The following is a 20882-nucleotide window of genomic DNA, read 5'->3' on the forward strand; positions in this document are numbered from 1 at the left end:
ACGAAATATCTCCCTTTGGAGTGGACTTTAAGATTTGTAACTTTGTAGATATTTTTATGCCCAAACATACACACTACACACTGACTAAAATTCAAAAAGTGAAAAAGCATAATCGGACCCCTTTAAATTAATTTTGTTTTTAATCATCAGGATCATTAACTGATGGACTGGAGTGGTGTGGATTATTGTAATGTTTTTATCAGCTGTTTGGACTCTCATTCTGACGGCACCCATTCACTGCAGAGGATCCATTGGTGAACAAATGATGCAATGCCACATTTCTCCAAATCTGATAAAGAAACAAACTCATCCTAATCTTGGATGACCTGAGGGCGAGTCAATTATCAGCAATTTTTCATTTTTGCCTGAACTATTGCTTTAAGGCACGGTGTAACAGTTTATAAAGCATATAAATGATCAAACAGTGCCTGTATTTGTGCTGCAGGAGGCAGATTGGCTCTTACCTTCAGCACTCCTCTGATGTGTTCATCGTGCACCTCCGCAGTGGACGAGTTGGGTTTGAAGGTGACCTGGAAAGAGCCACACACAGTCAGTGAGGATAGTAAACACGGAAGGGCTTTCCCTAAAGGCCAAGACGCATCGATCGCTCATATCAGGCAGCCAGATCCCCACCAGAGAGAGCCGAGCGTCCCTGTGCTGATATCACAGACACACTGTGTCACTGAATCACTGCGTGTCACAGAAGATAATTACACAGAAAGTGGGGCGGACAAAACATGCTGTGCAAGAGGATGGGATAAAAATGGAGGAACAAGATGTCATATTTCCATAAATACCCACAACCCTGCGAGACGCCACACATCAGGCTGCGCAAAATGCAGAATTAAGACTCTGCATCTTTTCGGTTCACAAACTGGACTTTGAATTCGATTGAAACCTCTCTGCAGGATGTTGAAATTGAATGACAGGAAGATGATTTCTGAATTGCAACTGTAGAAATGCAAAACAACAACACAGTCCAACACGGGTTTTGTGAATAACCATTCTTGATGCATTCGCTAGCAACACCAATGTCACAGGTTTGATTCCCAGGAAATGCATGAACTGAAAAGTGCAACTTAAGGTGTAATGTAAGGTGCTTTGATTAAAACAAATATATTAAAATGCATAAATATAAAACTTAATATATAACTGAATTAATCAAATTATGCCAATTGTTTCCTTAAGTAGAACATATTTTTCTAAATTCACTAATACATTATGATTTTTTAAAATATTTTTTTAATTATATTATTTTAATTATTTAAAATGCATTTTATTTTCTAAAATAAGTTTATTATATTTACATTTATGCATTTAGCAGACACTTTGATAAATAATTTTTATGATTTAATTATCAATAATTATTAATTATATTTTAATAATTTGTTATTTATATTTTAGTAATTTTTATAATTGTATTATTTATAGTTATGTTTTATTTCTATAAACCAAGTTTATTATATTTGCATTCATGAATTCATCTTTTTATTTTTATGCATTTTTTTTATAATGTTTTATAATTTATTTTTAAATAATTTTTATAATTTTATTATTTTCTATAATATTCTAAGTTTATTATACTTACATTTATGCCTTTAGTAGACGCTTTTATAAATTATTTATGCTCTTTATTTTATTATAATTTCTTTAAAAAAAATCAAAAATCAAACAGCATCATAAAATGTCCAGTACTGTTCTGAGATAATCCCATAAACAGAAATATTAATAAAATGCAAATACATTGATTATATGATATGCATTAATATGAGAAAGTCCATAGTCCATTAACTCTGTGAAGTCCTTTATTTCTCACCCATGGCAGATGTCTGTGTTTTACAGCCACACATGCATTACTCCAGCTCATAAGCGCCGTGTTGTGAGCAGTTTGTGACTGTCATCAGAGAGACGTGTGTGTGCGTGTCTCGTCGTCGCAGGAGATAATAAGTCTCACACTTCAGCGTCTCGTGGCAGTCGTGTCTGATGAAGCTCTGATCGCTCCGCAGCGGGTCACACGTGAAAATCTCTAATTACAGTCACTGTCAGGACACATGGAGGAGTCCACACAGACACAATAAGCTAACTTTAACTTCAAACATTACCGAATAATAGACTACATAATGATGACTAAATAAATAATGAAATTTGCTTTTGACAGTGATGAACTTAATCCTTAGACTACATCAACTTAAGCATAATATGCATTATGAATATTTAAAAAATATATAGAAAAATAATAATCCAATATTATATCTAAAATAAAATATAATGAAAATAAAAATACAATGAAATAATATTAATAAAAATGTCAATAATAAAAATAATAATTAAAACCTTAAGGTCAGACAGCTACATAACATTATCTTGATGAGATATTTATATAAACAGAATAAGTTTTCAAAACATCACGTTTTGCATTTGGCAGACGCTTCACGATCCAAAATGATTTCCATATAATTCAAGGTATATAATTGATCAGTTCATGCATTTCCTGGGAATCAAGCTACAGAAACACAGAAAACCAAATGCTGAAGTCTGGAAGACATACAAGCACATGCATTTGATCAATGAGTAAGACTGTAGGAATATAAAACAAAAGCATGATGAGCTCCAATGCTCTGCTTTGATTTCTCTGACAAGATTAAAGTGTGAATGTGCCATGTAAAGACTCTTCTTTCTAATGCATAAACACAGCTAGAGAGAGAGAAAGAGAGAGAGATGCAATGATGTCATCAGTAGTACAACGGCACGAATATGATTACAACCTTGAACAAGGTCTCTGGTTTGCGAGCAGGCAGCTAATCACATTTCAGGACTATGAGAGAGGAATTATAAAACATCAGACAGCCATCAGCAGAAACACATGAGGAGAGAGACCAGAGCAGACAGAAAGAGGAAGAAAATACTCGATTCCTCGGAAGAGACAGCAATGAAAACACATTCATTACCCGACTCCATTTTCTCTCCAACTTCACAACAATCCAAGCCCAAATACATGTTTTATATATATATTTTTTTAAAGAAATTATTAGTTTTATTCAGCAAGGATGTATTGCATTGATCAAAAGTGACAGTAAAGACACTTTTTTTCAAATAAATGCTGTTTTTTTGTACTTTCTTGGGGAAAGGTTTTACTTTCCACAATAATTTTTAATAATATAATATAATCAGAAATGTTTTTTGAGCAGCAAATCAGCATTTCTGAAGGATCGTGTGACTGGAGAAAATTCTGATTTTATTGCCGCAGGAAAATTACATTTTACTATGCATTCACATAGAAACCGGTTATTTTAAACTGGAATAATATTTCACAATTATTCCTGTATTTTTGAGCAAATAAATGCAGCCTTGTTGAGCAGAAGAGACTTTTTTTTAATTAAATATATAAATAAAATAAAATAAATAAAAATCATTTAGAAACATCAGACTGGAGTTGTTTACTTTCAAAAGCAGGGATTAGCAATACAAAAATAAACAACCAAAATACAGACCTCCTCCTTTATTTACGGTTTTCATTTTTGACACCTCAAACATGCATTAAAGTCTTCTCTAATCATTGATCATCCATACATTCAAAATGTCTTCAAATGATCCCAAACAGCAGAAATAACGGCCCGTTTGCGGCTCACCTTTGCTTTGACGAGTCTCTTGGCGGTCTTGATCTTGGCCTCACAGAATGCCCCTCTGTATTTGGCACTCACGTCTGTACCAACGGTCAGGTAAGGGGGCTCCTCCAGTGTCTGAACAACAACAAACACACAAAACATGTGTGAATTTCATTGCCGATTAATGATAATGTGGCATGAGTGAGAGAAAAAGCATGTAAGGTCAGGCATATGTACTGGAGAAATGAGTGTTCAGGGCACTAAAGCACAGTTCAATCACCCTCGTCCCAAGCGAAAAACTGCTGCATGACTCCATTCACTTTACATAAAACAACAACGTGTGCTGGATACTGAACATGATGATGTATGCATACCGCTGTAAACCTCTTTGAAATCGAAATGCTTCTAGGAAGCAAAATGATGAGAACTAGTAAAGTGAGACAGGTAAGAAAAATGAAGCCATAAGAAAATACAGAGGGTGTAATGGTGTAACGACGTCTGAATGTGGAAACTGTTTGACATTAAAATGCATCACTAGTTGGCAGATTACAGCTATGGAAAAAAGCTAGCGTGAAGAAAATAAGAAAGGTGTTTGCCACAATATGAATTTTAATACAACAGCAAAAAGCTATTATCCTACTAAACACACTCCTGAAGTTAAATAGTAACAATAACATAATAGTACATTTTATAAATATTTATGAATATTAGAAAAGGTATGAAAAAAGCCATTTCATCAGATTTGTAAGGTAAATTATTCATAAATCTACACAAAGACAGGAGAATACATCGTGATTTCAAAATAAAAGCTCAAACCCTCACTCTGAGTTACACGGATAGATCTCCACATATTCATGTAATTACAGCGACTATAGCATTTCTGTCCTAAAGAAATGGACAAATATTAAAGATTAAGTGTACGTTTGAATTAAATGGTGTTTGGTCAATATTAAACAGTAATGTGTAAAAATAATCGTCAGGCCGCCGGCGCCCCTGCAGGCCTTTGTTGTGATGCATAATTATGTATTTTAACAGTTTTGTTCAGTAAACCCATATGATTTCTTCCTTTTGATACTTTATTTGAACTAATTATTATTGCATCATTGCTATTATATATGTATTTTAAGTCATTTTAAAGGCTATTGTTCACCACAAAAAAAATATTATAATTATATGGCCCTATGAAATCCGTTTTATTTCCAAATCCAGTTTTTAAAATTTTATTAATCAAAAAGCCTGTCTAATTAATTGCGTTTTACAGTTTTATCTTTACCAAATTATGTTTTCCATTATTTCTGGATTCCATTTTAATTGTTCCATTAAATTTTAATAATAAAAAGCATCTCCAATTAATTGATTTTATATATTTAAAAAAAAGTATTTTTTCAGAAATACTGCACATTTACATTTTTCACCTAAATAAATTCTGGTAAATAATATTTCTGGTAAATACTTCTTTAAAACGTGTTTTGTTGAAGAACACGTGGATATGTTGTCATTCTCACACTATAATACTGAACTGATTTCAGTGATTTGGACTGAGATGGACACTTGCTTCTTGCACTCTGTTGCACTTCACTTTTGCTTTAAAAAAGGATTTCATAGAAATTTGGATTTCGTTTGGTTTAATAAAATATTTTTAAGTCAAATTATTTTTGGTTTTTTTGTTTTTGCGGGAAATTACTCGTTTAGATTAATCGATTAATCGAAAAATTAGTCGATAGATTAATCGAAATAAAAATTGTCGTTAGTGGCAGCCCTAGTTTATTTTAATGTTGTTTTTTTCTCTTTTAGTTAACTATAACAACCCTGATTTGAATCACCAAATCAACTTCAATGAATTTCATTTACTTTCAATTAAATATCATAATTTACATTTAATTTAAACTAAACTGGACCATCTCACAGACTGTACTATGCTGTAAAGGCCACATATATTCTGTTGAAGTGAGAAAAATAATCAGAGATAATGTTAGAAACGCAGCAGCATTCATCTCCGTGTGAACACAGCATTAATCTCTGGTAATCTGTGATTACAGTATAATTGCACCTCACACATGACAGTCAGCCAGCACATTTCAGCTCTGAACATACATTACTCTTGGTTTTTATTGGTCTTAAGATGAGCGTAAGCGCAGGAACAGCGTGTGTAGGTGGAGCGGCTCTGTGAAGCTGAACCCTGACGACCCGTCTGTCTTGTTTGAAGAGTCTGTGCTTCATTAGAGAACAGGCTGGGAGATAACCGTCCCACTCACGCGCTAAACATCTTAACCAACACAGAGACGAGAGTTCCCCAGAGACATCCAGACTTCACAGCTGAAACACAACATCCTCCAAACGCCGCTCTGTCAGTTCAGGTTTCTTCATGTCCTGACGTGTCAGTGATCGGGACTTAGGGGTGATTGGTTTCCGAAAACAAAAGCAAGATTTTTCCTCAAAAAGCTGGACATTTCTTGAGAGCCTAGATTAAATTTCTAACCGAAGTCGAAGAACCTTAATCATGGACAAACACAGGAATATTCATCTGAATGATCAACACTGGAAATAAATAAATAAAAAAACTAGAAACTATTTTCACTAGTAAATTTTAGGGCTGGGGAAAAAAAAAAAAAAAAAAAGTTTTGAACTGTTTTGATAGAGGCACGCAAGCTACAATTCTAGTTTCAACATTATTTATTATTCAGACATCATTCTTTAAATACATTAAGTATCAGCTGTATACAAAGTGACCAACACTTGGTTTTCGACCACTGAAAATGGGTAAAATCTGAATTGTCCATTGTCAACAATGGAGCTGCACTGAGATCCCCATATCTCTGGGACTGAATGATACAGGGCCTTAAAAATGAAGATTCCAAAAGAAAGGTTTAATAAGAACTAGAATCTAAAATCATATTGAGATATCTTTACTACTTCTTAAGTTACAGGCACGCAAACTTAGGAAAAGGAATATGTATGGTACTCGGACAGGTATGTTCTATGCAGTTGTTTTGACAGAAGGAAATGAGATACATTTGTAGTTTCAACATTATTTGTTCTTCAGACATTCCTCTTTAAAAGAAAAGAAGCATCATCTGAATGCAAAGTGACCCACATTTGGTTTTGAGCACTGGAAATGTGTACAATTTATCACTTACTCCTGGAGCCATATTGAGATCCCAATATCTCTGGAAATATGGCCTTAAAATGAAGATGCCAAAATGAACGTTTGGTAAGACCCAATATCCTAAACTTCATTATACTATCTTTAATTCTTTTTGAGTTACAGGCATTCAAACTTTGGAGAAAAGTGCTTTTTTAACTTTAGTTAGTGTGTAATGTTGCTGTTTGAGCATACACAATATCTGCAAAGTTATGACGCTGAAAGTTCAATGCAAACTGAGATATTGTCTTTTAAAACTATTGCAGTTTAATGCATCTAGTTTGAGTGACGAATGGAGCTCAAGCATAGTTCAGGAAGACCACGGCGTGACTGCAGCATCAGCTGACGCTCAGCTGATCGTAACGCCTCCCACTACAATTAATAAGACATATAAGATCATCTGTACTCACACTTGCCATAGTCTGTCGCACAGACATGCGCTTACCCTCCTCCATCCCCAACTCCTCCTTACGCAGATACATGAACACTTAACTGCTTGTCTACAGAGATATATCATCTGGCCAGCTCATTGCTAAACTGTCCAATTTATTTACAGTACTGTATTACTCTGCTTGGAATATACAACTGTTGCATATAAAATATCTGGCAATTGCTTAGGCTTTGGGGGGGGGGGGGGGGGGGCCCATCATACTAGCTCTAAAGCATCAGTAAATTAAAGCCAGCTGCTCAGTTTAAACTCCCAGCTTAAACAAACCCACGACAAAACAACCGACTGCCAGATGACAAGAGCCTTACAACACAGAAGAGCTAATGATTCTGACGATCACATGATGAACAGCATAATAGCATGTGTTTTATGCTCTTTAACTGCCATCAGATGCAAAACATTTAGTCAAACGCGGCTGGACTACATGCACTGGAATGACCACAGAAGAAAAGACAGGAAAACCCAAACATGCAGTTGTTATAGTCTTCCAAAAAGGTTCCTAAGGCTCATTAACACAAAATTGTGCAAAGAAATGAGCAATGGACAGGTCTGATTCACGCAGTCATCTAAAACAAGAGAAGCTTCATTGAAAACCTGTTACGACTGATATCAACAGTGTAACTAAACAGAGCTGTGATTTACTTATCGTTGGCACTACAAGAAACTTAATCAATATGCAAATGTATAGCATCATTACTGCAAGCACCCCAGTGAGAACTTCATTTCTGCAAAAGCCATCCAAACAAACTTCCATTGCCTTAAAATATAAATAAATACATTAAATTAATCAATTTTAAAATAAATTAGATATTTAAATTATTAATTTTAAAAAATTGCTATAAAAGTAGTAGAAATTGTGATAATGGGAATCACAGAAAAGGATACACTCTTAAAAATAAAGGGGCTTCATGATGCCATAGAAGAACCCTTTTGTCTAAATGTTTCCATAAAGAACCTTTAACATCTGCAGAACCTTTCTGTTTCACAAAAGCTTCTTTGTGGAGAAAGAAGGTTCTTCAGATTATAAAAAGGTAAGAAAGAGATGGTTCTTTGACTGAATGCTTCTTTGTGGAACCAAAAATGGCTCTTCTATGGCATCGCTTGAAGAACCTTTTGAAGCACCTTTATTTTTAAGAGGATAGATAGATGGATAGATGGATAGATGGATAGATAGATAGATAGTAGGAGTGTGAATCTTCACTGGTTTCACAATTCGTTTCCATTCCAATTATCATGGTCAACGATTTGATTCAATTTGATATTCAGTTCAGCTTATAGTAACCATTCTAGAACCAAGCAACTAATAAGAGTCATTCATTTGAGATTCGGTCTGCACTGGTTGCTATACATTTAATGCTACAGATTCAGTAGCAGTGAAACGTGATTAAAATAATATGTAGTTCAATAAGTGATAAGTTGATCGTAGCTCCATTGGTTTCAATGGGTCGTTGGTTTTGGGAAACACAGCCCTGGCTGATTCAAGTGCTTTTGATTCACTAAAAGGAACTAAGAATCCTTCTTTTACTCAGTAGCAGTCTTGGACTTAACAGTATTCTAAGTATTTGGTACTAAAATTGAAGATTGAGAATGAACGGCATGAAAATCATTTACTTCTGGTACTATTAACTACTTCTTTCTGTAACATTTTTAAATGAATTGTCAGTAAATATGCAGCTGATATGAAGTCGTACATACAATTTCCTTCAAACGCATAACAGATTTCACTTCCGCTAGGGTTCCCAGCTTCCCACACGGCAAGCCGCATATCGTCACAAACTCTCTCAGTCTCCAGAAGGAACGGTGGCGCTGCCAAAGAGTGAAGTACCCAGCCTGCCCTGCTCCGCTGGCCCATCCTGTGGCTCTCAGCCTGACGGGGCATCAGCAGACACACCACAGATGTTCATTAACATCACACAAACGGCCCTGACAATCTGCTCTTAGATGACTGCCATCAGTCCTCACGCGCTCCAGAGAAACAGAGAAACAACAGTCAGCGACAGCGTGCAGTTCTCCAGAGCCGCACCAAAACACAAATAAATCATGCACACATTTAACAGTGAAGCGTGCCATTTCTATACAGTGCACAGCATGCAAGAGCGTGGTTTCATCACATACTGAAGCACATATAACGCTCTTACTATAGGAGGACATGAATATGTAAACTTAATCTCCAGGGCTGCTCTGAGAGTCACTTCATGAGCATTTGACAAAACCTACGGTCATATCATATACGCACAGAAACTTAAATGTCTTCACAGCAAACTGTCAAAGAAGTCTGGTTTGACCTGAAATTATGACAAATATTACTATTCTACAGTGATAATAATTTAATAATTATTTCAACTTTAATTTTTAAGGACTAATTACACAATTATTGTTCCTTGTTTTGTAGCACATTGTTTGTCTAACTTATTTGATTAAAAGATAAAATACATTTGTTTTATGCTTTCATTTAATTACCGGAATAATTAAAATACATTAAATTAAATTTCAGGAAAAAAAAACAATTCATAGGGCCCTATTGTTCTACACAAATGAATAAATTAAATAGTTTTTATGAATTGAATTATTTCGATTAAAACATTAAAATGGAAACCAGAGAAATTAAAACTGAAAACAAAGAATTTGGTGTTTTACATAAATTGTATGTTTCATGACTTTATTTATTTATTTAGTCATTTAGCAGACGCTTTTATCCAAAGTGACTTACAAATGATGACATAAGAAGCAATCAAAACCAACAAAAGAGCAACAACGTGCAAGTGACGAGACAAGTCTTGGTTAGCCTAACGCAGTACAGATCATTTATTTATTTTTTAAATAAAAAGACATATAGATCAAATAAAATAGAGATACTTTAATTAATTAGACATGCTTTTTGATTAATACAATTTAATTTAACCATTACAATGGAGCCCAGAGAAATTAAAACAGTAAAAAGAAGAAAAAAAAAATTGCTACAGAATTTAAGAAAAAATAACAGATTTCATGTGGCCCTGCAAAATGTGCAGAATACCACCAGGGAAAGCCACAATGTTCAACATGACTTTCCACTTAAAAACAACTAGGGGTGTAAGAAAATATCGATACACGCGAGTATCGCGATATTTTGTTTGGCGATACTGTATCAATTCTCGAAAACGGAATATCGATATAAAAAAATTATAAAAAATTCATACAGGATTCATGGTAGTTGTTTCGTTTTGAGTTCATATCCCGACCGCTACAGAGCAGTCTTCATCTCTGAAACTAAACAGTGACAGGAAATACTAGCATTAGAGCACACCACTAATGTTAGCGTTAATATAGTTCGCTGCCAGTAATGGAGGATGAAAGAATTGTTCCAGCTCTCGTTTCGGTGTACAAAGCTGAAGTGTGCCGTCATTTGGGCTTTTGTGGTAACGTCCGCTAGCGCCACCTCGGTTCCGCCACTTGCCGCGTCCCATGTGAAGAGCCTTCGCGCGGGGCGCGGCAGGTGATAGGGTCGCTGCGCGGCTGCAGCTTTCTCTCGTGTTGGGGGCGTTTTGTGCAGTTGGGGCAGTGCTCGCTTCGCGGTCTTAGCGATTCCACACGGAACAAATACAAACTGAAAAACCTGTGAAATCCAAGTTGAAAGGTTCTGAGAATGTTCAATATCTGTATTTATTTTATTGTTTTACAGTTGTTTTGTTTTCTTTAGGAATCCCGCAATTACTTTATTTTTCATTGATACGAAGCAGATGTAATTTTTTGTTCAGATCAAAATGTTATGACATTATATATTACAATCGTAAATTTAAACTGTGAACCTTTAAAGCAGGGTTTAAAAATAGATATGGTCTTTTTATAAAATACATTTTATATAAGAATCCTGCAAGCAATTAAATGTTTCCCCCTTGACTTGTACTGCACAAAAAGTGGTTCAATAACGTTCAATGTTACACGGACTGATTATTGCAATTGCAGATCCCAGTGTGTTCTGGTTAAACAATTATTTATTTATTTATTGCTAAGGTTTGCATATAGTGGTGTGCTCTTAATGACAGCTTTCCTAAAAAATATATCCTATTCCTAAAATAAGAAATATCCCAATTTATCGCCTTGCTTACAGTATCGCAATATAACGTATCACAACCCCTGTATCGTGATGCGTATCGTATCGCCAGATTCTTGCCAATACACAGCCCTATAAACAACAATGAAGCCACTGTAATGATACTTCTTCAAATGTTTATCTTTGCATATAATGCAACTAAATATGCTACTACTTAAAACTATTATACATTTATGCATAGCACATTTTATTCAAACCAACTTAAACAAAGAGGAACCAAAAACAAAAACCCAACTACATTAGGAACCAAGATAGAAGTACTGCTACTTTTTAATAATAGTACACCAGTATTTCATTTCATTTCAAATATAGCTAGTGTATTCAGAACGTTGGTCTACACATTTACTAGCTTATAGTTTACTTATAGCTCTCTTCATAATAAACTGGTACATAGCATAATTAAATAATTTAAAACTTGAGAAAACGTCACTTCAAGTATCAGATCAGGAGCGTTTGATTTAGTAAGCACTTACTAGGGCTTCATCTGTTGTGTTTCATAAAGGATGGCGAGAGATATTCAGCCTCAAAACCCATTTCAGCAAATTTGGACACAGATGGTGACCAACTAGAGATATGTGAGATCTGAAGGTCAGGAGGCCTCGAGCAAACACACTTATTACTGGAGCTTCTGGCTTCATATAGTCGAAGCCCTTAAGGTGTTTTCAGCTCATGCATGATCAGAGCGACCCTACACTTCAAGAAGAGTTTATTTCAGCAGTTTAACTTTCAAAAATCCTTTGAATCTCCTTCAGAGAGGTGTGCAGAAAAAGCACACGGCGTCGAGCATCTGAGTAACCAAAACTGTTTTTTTATGAGCATAATCTTCATGAGTTCATGAGCGTTACATCAGCTTTGGGTTTACAGCCCATAATCACTATCTCTAGACATTTCAACAGGGGAACAGGGGTATAACGGGGTATTATATATATTCACCCTCATGTCGTTTCAAACCAGTTATGATGACTTTAATTTCCTTTAAACAAAACAGCAACACCATGAAAGTAGTCAATACAAGACTTGCAATATTCATCTGAAGTCATACGCCATAGGTCACTAACAGGTGGACCGCGGTCCTGATCCGGACCCAAAAGCCGTCCCATATGGACCCGTCTATATACAGCCAAAACAGAAGGTTAAGATTTAAACCTGACGGGGTGCTTCTATTTCAACAGGCGCAGCTTTTGTAGTCTGTATGGTAGTGGTAGTGGGGTCGCCAAATGGCAGACTCCGGTCCGAATTCGTGAAGGCTTTTGACAATTAAATAAATACCAAACGCTAATTTAATACATCAAATTTATATTAAGCACATCAAGGTCAGCTCTAGAGCCATTTGGGTGCAGTCGTGCGTGCAGTGATGAGAGAAAAGAGCGGTGCGCACAGATTAAACTTTCAGTGAGTGAAAAACAATGGCATTTTCAAAAATGAGGAAAGTGGACGGGTCCTTAAAAAGTCTTAAATGGTACAAGAAAGTCTTAATTATGATTTCAGGAGGTCTTAAATGTGGGGACTGAAAGACAAGAATTGCGATTAAACTTAAAAAGGCTATTCATTCAATAAATATGAGCGCTTCATGTTTCAGATTCAGCTGCTGCGCTGCTTTGTGGAGTCTGTCTCTTGGGCTTGTGTCCTGCCGTTCCGCTGGAAGAGAATGAGTTTCCATTTTCAATCAGCCTGTACGTCTGCTGTTGTCAAAGACCAATGTGAAAACAACCCATGATTTTAAGCAGCAAAACACGCAGAGTTGTAAATGGGAACTGGTGGATCAACAAGAAGGTAATGTGTTGTAAAATGTAAACAATTAAGGCAGTAAAATATATTCATATATGTTATTTAATTAATATAATACTTGATGTTTTTTGTGAAAACCTGCATCTGATCTGTAAATCATGCTTTTTACAGTCATTTTATTTTATTTATTTATTTTATTTTTGTGCAGGTCTTAAAAAAGGTCTTTAAAAGTCTTGAAATTAAGCTTAAATATCTTGCATATACCCTGGCCTGGCAAAAACAATCAATTGTTTTTGTCCGGACCTCGGCTGGTGGGGAGGGTTCATTACTGGACCTCAAGCCATTTTAGCTGAAGACCCCTGTCATACGCCCATACAATAGCTGTGCCTATGGAATATAGTGCACAAAGTTTTTGTCCAAAAATGTTTTTTGGCCTTTTTAAAACTTTACAGATCAGACACTAGGAACTTTTGATGTATGGAAAAATAACTGGTTGACGGGTATGGAAAAGAGTTGCATGATATTGGAAAAAACTGTCAATATTTTAATTTTCTGCAATATATTGCGATATGAAAAAAAAATGGCCTTATTTGAAAGAGTTAGTGGGGTGATTTTGTTGGGAGTGCATCTACATAGAAATTTAAAAGTAATAAAAATAAATAAATAAAATAATTACTTGCCCTACCAAAATTTTCACTCGCCTCACCACAATAAATAAATAAAATATTTTTATATTTTTACATGAAAAATAAATAAAATAAAAAATAGAATGAACTTCTAAAATATATGAAAATAATCATTATTGTTGTGTGTGTGTGTGTTTTACATTAAGTGCATTTTTTTATCATTTAAATAAGTTTGATGTCTTAAAGACATGAGAGCAACAGTCAAACACATCCTCATGTAACATTTGTGCATGTTTATATAGAAAAACAATGGAAAACAGGCAAAGTGCACATGGAAAAACACACTGTGTAAATGGCCATTCATTTATTCACACTTTAAACCACCAATATACATTAAATGCACTTGAGCTATGAATGATTGAAAGCATATAATGTTCATAAACATAAATATATCAATCATTTTGTGTAAGCCAATTTGTAGAAGCAAATGACAGATCACCACCTTCAAACTATTATGCATATTAGCCTATTTTTCCCCCAAAGATGACCAAAATGAATCACTTGAATGTACATGCATGAGGTCATTTCCATCCACACACACACACACACACACACACACACACACACACACACACACGCCTGGCTGTCAAACACAAACCCTTCAGACGAGGCTACTGCAGAACGGAACGGAGGAAATGTATCAGCCAGCAGCAATTATGCTTAATGTTAGCAACATGGAGCAATTTGAGGAAACAAAGTGAAACATCGCCCAAACGTGACTTCAGTTAAGCAATCTGTAAAACGGAGTTAGTTGTTTACATCTTGCCACATTAACAGAATTTATGCATGCTCATGGCGATGCATTTTCTTCTTTTGGGTCTATCAGGGGGGGAAAAAAACTCATACAGGTATGGGACAACCTGAGTAAATGATGACAGAATTTTCATTTTTGGCTGAATTGTCCCTTTAATACATCAGAAATATTGGTCATTTTTCATTTTTATTATTGGTTTTATTTTATTTCTATTTTTATTTTTTGCTTATACTAAGTTGAGGAAAATCTAAACCCTACACTGTAAAAAAAAATAACAAGAAAATACTATTTCAGTCTTTCTACTTCAAAATTTCACAATTAATTTAATGCGTTATTTGTCATTTGTTTGAAATTGTGAAATTTAGCACTTTTTGAGTGGAAGTCAATGAGCAAAAATGTTACTTCAAGAGGCTTATGTTTTTATTTATTTTATTATTTTTTTGCAAGCAATCAGACTTTTTTAAATATTAAAAACAAACAAGCAAGCCCAGCCCAGATTTGACAAGTAATGCAAAAGTAACATAAGATTACTTTCCATAAAAAATAACGACGTAACATAATTAGTTATTTTTTAGGGAGTACCGCAATATTGTAATACATTATTTTTAAAAGTAAATTTCCCCACACTGGTTAACAACATGCTTCAAAATATCTTCTTTTGTCCTCAGCAGAAAGAAACTCGTACAGGTTTGGAACAACAATGACAGAATGTTCAAATTTGGGTGAACTGTCCCTACCTAATTTGTCTTACTAATCACTTTGCTGTTAAAAAGTTGACAAATGATCCAAACAGCAAACCAGAAATTCAATTGGCTTTGCTCTAAATGACAACATCAGTGTTGTTGTACTTTGACGAGTCACGCCTTTGCAGAGCGAGTATCCATTACTCTAGAATAGCTAACAAAGAGCAGCACTCATGTATTTTCTGGATCATGCAGCCGGATTCTGCTCAAAGGCAGGGCTGCGTGTGCAGGAGAGCGCAGGAGATTCCTCCGTGCTGCCATTTGCATTCGGCTGCAGGAACTTTGGCCAGCAGTGTAAAGACTTCAAAATCCTGCACTGCTCTGCCAACGTTATTACAAACTCCTCTCAAGTGAAGGTTATATAACCTGAGAAGCTGAAACGCCAGAAAAGCTATTGCTGGACTTTGTGCGAGAGGAAAACAGTTCCTCGTGTTGGCTGTTTTACAGCTTTTCGATTCACCTAGCTCCGCTGGGGTGGAAAATTCTCCCCTGCCGTCCACCGCCTGATTAAACACATGTGTTCGGCTCTTTCCTCTGACAATGAGCATGTCAACAATGGAAGAGAGAAGAGATACTACTCAAATAAAAGACAACGCACCAACATCATAATGTGGTGGACAGCAAACAAATAAATAATATTAACAAAATCATGTTTTAGTCCAAAATCAGCATAATAAAATTGGTAAATATGAGTAAATAAAACTGGCCCGCACTGGCTGTTAATTGTTTTTTTAAGGAATTGCAACAGAATTTTAATGACACATTAAATTATGAAACTGATTATTCAGACTTTGAAATCTGATTAGATGAGCCATGATTGTGAAAAGCTTTTAACAAACAAGGGGGATCTAATTTTTGAAGTGAAAAATAACTTGGTCATATTATTATTATTTTGCTTATGTTGACAATGGCGGCAACTGCAAATAAGTAAAAGGCACTGAATGAATGAATATCTGAATGCTCAAAATAACACAAACATAATAAATAAAATCATTAGTTAAAATTAAAATGATTAGTTAACAGTTTATTAACAATAACAGTCATTTAAGGTAACAGATTAGAGACCATTTTGACTGTGATAAAATAACTAACAGCAAACATGGTTAATAACTATATAATAATAATAATAATAATAACAGCAAAAAATTTAAAATGGCAGCAACAAACCATTAAATGGCACCGATATTAATAATAATAATAATAATAAAAAAATGTATTTATAATGTGCCTTCCTTATACTCAAACTGCTAAAAAATCATATATAAACATTTAAATTTATTGAAATGGTTAAGAATTCATATTAAATAAATTAATATTTTTTTATTTATTAACATTAATGTTTATTTATGTTTAAAATATTGTATTACGTCAATACAGCTCATTAGTCTAAGTGTAGGCTAATGTCAACTTTAAAAAAAATAGGAAAAAAAAAAGTATACTGATATAAAATGAGTGTTTATCCTCATTTTGCGAAGACTTTGAATAGTTCAGACTATGAATGAACCAACAAGTTCAGTCACAAAATTCTGGACCCTTTGATTGTCCCTTTCTAAAGTCAGAAATTCATCTGTCTATGTTTGAAAAGAACACGTTGTCGTGACCATGCGGGACTGTGTTGGGCTGGTTCATTAATCCACAGTTTAGTTCAGTTAAGTCTGCCTCTGGCTTCAACATCTAACATGGTGATTAACAAGTACTCCGAGCCAGCCAGCTTCCTTTGAACCACAAAATCTGTCAAATATGCCTCCTACAGTCACAACCAAACATATCGAAATCTGTTCAGTTTCTATGAATCACGACCTTATCTCCCGGAGGATGAAATTACCATCAGACGCTCTGTAGCTCCATGACACCATATCATATTCATTCATCAGAGTTTGATAAACAATGCTGAGGGCAGGGTTAGAAATTAACCATGGCTGGGGGCAAAAACACCAGCAGATTGACAAGAATACACCGGATATTCAAAACATGGGGACAAAAAAAATTGTTCACCCTCAGGCCATCCAAGATGTAGAGGAGTTTGTTTCTTCATCAGATTTGGAGAAATGTAGCATTGCATCACTGTCTCCGCAATGGATCCTGTGCAGTGAATGGGTGCCGTCAGAATGAGAGTCCAAACTAGGCCTGTGCAATTAATCGAGATTTCAATTTCGGCCTCCAACGATTATGAAAACATAATGATCGAGATAAAACGATTATTGCGCCCCATTCTGCCTCCCTTCCAGCAGTGTGCTTTCACACCTCCATAAAAGCCCATTTTCACGTGTAAATCAGTAAAATCATGTAACATGACTTTTGCAAAATGGGACGTGCTTGAGTTATTAAAGTTGGTTAGATTTATTATTCTAATTAATACTTCAATCGAATTTTTTTTTTTTAAGTTTAATACTTTCCTCCCCCTGGCAACTGTTTTGTTTGTTGTAATGTCTTTCTATCTTTTTCTTTTCCTTTTTTTATTATTTTGTTTCTTGATAACATGTTGTATGTTATAGTTCGAATAAAAAAAAAGAAAAAAAAAAAAAAAAAAAAAGAAAAAAGAGTGCCTCGCGTCGCTTCACTGGCGATGGACGCGGCAGAAGTTGAAAACTTTTCAACTTTTCAAGCGCCAACGCAGGTGTCAGCCAATCAGATCGCCTTATGCAAATACCCTAGCGCAGACGCTAGCCAATCCCGTTCATGCAGCACCAGAAAAGTATGTGATTGGCTGTTATCACTATGACGGCGCGTCAGCACCATGGTCAGCACCAAGCTTCAGACATGCCCTCCGTCAAGCGTTGATGTTGACGCCCAGTTGAAGCATCGCTGCGCAGAATGAATGATCACCGTATGACATCAAAGTACCGCAAGAGCGATTTGAATGCATAGGATCTCCGTTTAGGTCTGCCGCCTTGTTACACGTCACGTGGCCAATGAGGGAGAGGAGAAAAGTGGTCGAGATTTATGATTGATTGGTGAATTAATAGCGTTTTGTTATTGTGTGAGTGTGACCAATAACGCGTGAATGCAGCATGATCTGAATGCAGGGAAGTATACGGAAGTGAATCGCAGTCATTTAGAAATGAGATCGCATTTATGTATGAATCGAGATCGTGATTTTTTTTCCATTAATCGTGCAGCCCTACTTACATGAGCTATAGCACTTCAGCAACTCGTTTGAGATGGGTGTCAGACGTGAAAGCAAACAAGGGTTAGGAACAGGTCACTGCCGCCTGTGGAGGGCAATGCTGGCGGTCTTCTGTGTCACGCTTTATAAATAGAAACAGCCAAGAGATGTCCGTCTCTCCACCTACCCTAAATCACCCTCCTCAAAATGGGTCATTCTGATAGATAGAGCCGCATGTCAGAGACTAACGGCGACACCGAACACAAAGACAAACCTCCTGAAGGCATCCTGAAGTGCATTTTGGGACAAAAAAATTCAAAGCAAAAACCAAACAATACTCTTATCTAACCATAACTGGGCTTATTCAGCAAGCAAAAGGACATGGAGGGGAATGTAGGAAAGAATTAAGCTTCTCCGAGCACAAACAGTAGAAAATAGCCCTGCTTTGAAGCCTCTCTTTGTTGTGCTGGTCAATACTTTAAACTGGTGAAGTAGTCTGTGCTGTTGCTGACCTATCTTAGCATGCAAAAAAGATGTTTGGGTGTTCATCTTCTTGAGGCAAATTGCTATTAAATAGAACACAAGTGCAATTATTTATTTAGAAGGTTTTCAGGAACAACTTCGAGGATACCTTTGCTTTTAATTTTATTGTACATTTGCAGTAAAAGTCTTTTATAAAAGTCACCTCAATACCACGACTGAGGTGCCCTTGAGCAAGGCACCGAACCCCCAACTGCTCCCCGGGCGCTGCAGCATAAATGGCTGCCCACTGCTCCGGGTGTGTGTTCACGGTGTGTGTGTGTGTTCACTGCTGTGTGTGTGTGTTCACTGCTGTGTGTGTGCACTTTGGATGGGTTAAATGCAGAGCACGAATTCTGAGTATGGGTCACCATACTTGGCCGTATGTCACGTCACTTTCACTTTATTATGATTCTAAATAACAATAATAATTATTCATTAAAAGGACCTGAGCCATATCTAGTTGTGTTGTTATTGTTAACTAAAACTGAAACTAAAATTAAAATCATATAAAAAATTCCATTACTTGGAATAAAATAAACATTAACTGAAATAAAATATATTATTAATTTCAGCTAGTTGCCAAGACAGCATTCCTCATTGTAATTTAGTTTAACCTAAAATGACTTAAACGGAAATAAAAATGAATAAAACTATAAATAAAAAACAACAACACTCAAAAGACTAAAACTGATAACAATGATAAGAATGATAACAATAAAAACTGATTCAAAATAAGTTAAAATACTAAAAGTTTGAACACTGAATTATATATAAATTAATGCTAAATGTTAGTGTTGTCACGATACTGGAATTTCTAACTTCGATACGATACCTTGAAAAATATCGATATTCGATACCATTTTCGATACCACGGAGAAAAAAAAGCCACAATATTAAGGGGGTAATTTTTTTAATTTAAAGATAAATGTAACAAGTCGAGAACATGCGGTATATTTTACATGAACAAAAAAATGTCTTGAGGTACTGCATTTGTTGAATTATTTATTAATCTTTTATTAATCTTAGTTAAATGTTAATTGAAACTAACGTTTACTAATACATGTACTAATTAAAATCCCAAAAATTCTCATTTGCTTCATAACCAAATGAAAAAATCCTATGAAATCTGTATTATTTTTCCCCAAATTCCGTTTTATTTTTTTCTACATTCAATTTTTAATTTTTCTGGATTCTGTTTTGTTCCGTTTGAATTTTTCTGTACTCTTTTTTTTTTTTAATGGTCAAATTAAATGCTATTAATCTAAAAGCATGTCTAATTCATTAAAATCATGAAAATTATACAATTTAACATTTATTAAAAGTGTAACAAAAATGACACATTTAGGGCCGTATGAAATGTTTTATTTGTTTCTCACCTTATGTTTTATTGTTACCAAATTCTATGTTTTAGCATGTCTGTTATTTGAATGCATACAAACAATTTTTATTTATTCTTACAGTAGCCTTATGAAATGTGTTTTCCCCCTCAGAAATTCTGTGTTGTGTATTTAAATTTTACTGGATATCAGATGAAGGCATACATTTTTGTTTTATTAATTTATATTTGAATTAATGAAAATTAAACATTTACATTTTTGGCAAATGAAGGGGATTTACTATTAAAATAAAATATTTTGTGATTATTTCTTTTAAAAAAATTAACAGTAGTAGTAAGTATTATGTACATTCTACTAAATAATAGTAATATAGCCTATTTCTGGCACACGGTCTTTAATAGGCTGTTAAACCGAACATTTATTTTGACGGGTTGCCGTGAATACTTCTAAAGTTCTGTGTGTGTATGATATGACGCTAGTTTTACCCAAATTAAATGGTAAAAAGCTTGTAAAGTGCCTTTCAGATCAGTTCTGGAGATATTGTTGATGTATTTATGTCCTCATTGAGACGGCAGACGCTGAAATCACCGCGAGCGCCACATTAGTAAACACAACTGCAGGTGCAGCACATTCACACAGAGACGCGCAGAACATGCAGGATTCATATTTAAATCCACTTTTGCAGCTTAATATTTACAGATACTAGTCCATATCGCGA

General features: G+C 35.1%; 1 protein-coding gene across 2 annotated transcripts in view; it reads right to left on the bottom strand.

Annotated features, from left to right (window-relative positions):
• Positions 1-20882, bottom strand: part of LOC306884584 (AT-rich interactive domain-containing protein 4B-like) — a 79750-nt gene that overhangs the window by 52031 nt on the left and 6837 nt on the right. For both annotated transcript variants that reach the window (XM_079440567.1, XM_079440566.1), the window contains exons 3-4: positions 3630-3740; positions 465-530 (exon numbers count right to left, since the gene is read on the bottom strand). In XM_079440567.1, the coding sequence (XP_079296693.1) occupies positions 465-530; positions 3630-3740 (177 nt within the window). The remainder of the gene's footprint in view (positions 1-464; positions 531-3629; positions 3741-20882) is intronic.

The sequence above is a fragment of the Barbus barbus genome, assembly GCF_936440315.1.
Source record: "Barbus barbus genome assembly, chromosome: 18".
NCBI classification, from domain to species: domain Eukaryota; kingdom Metazoa; phylum Chordata; class Actinopteri; order Cypriniformes; family Cyprinidae; genus Barbus; species Barbus barbus.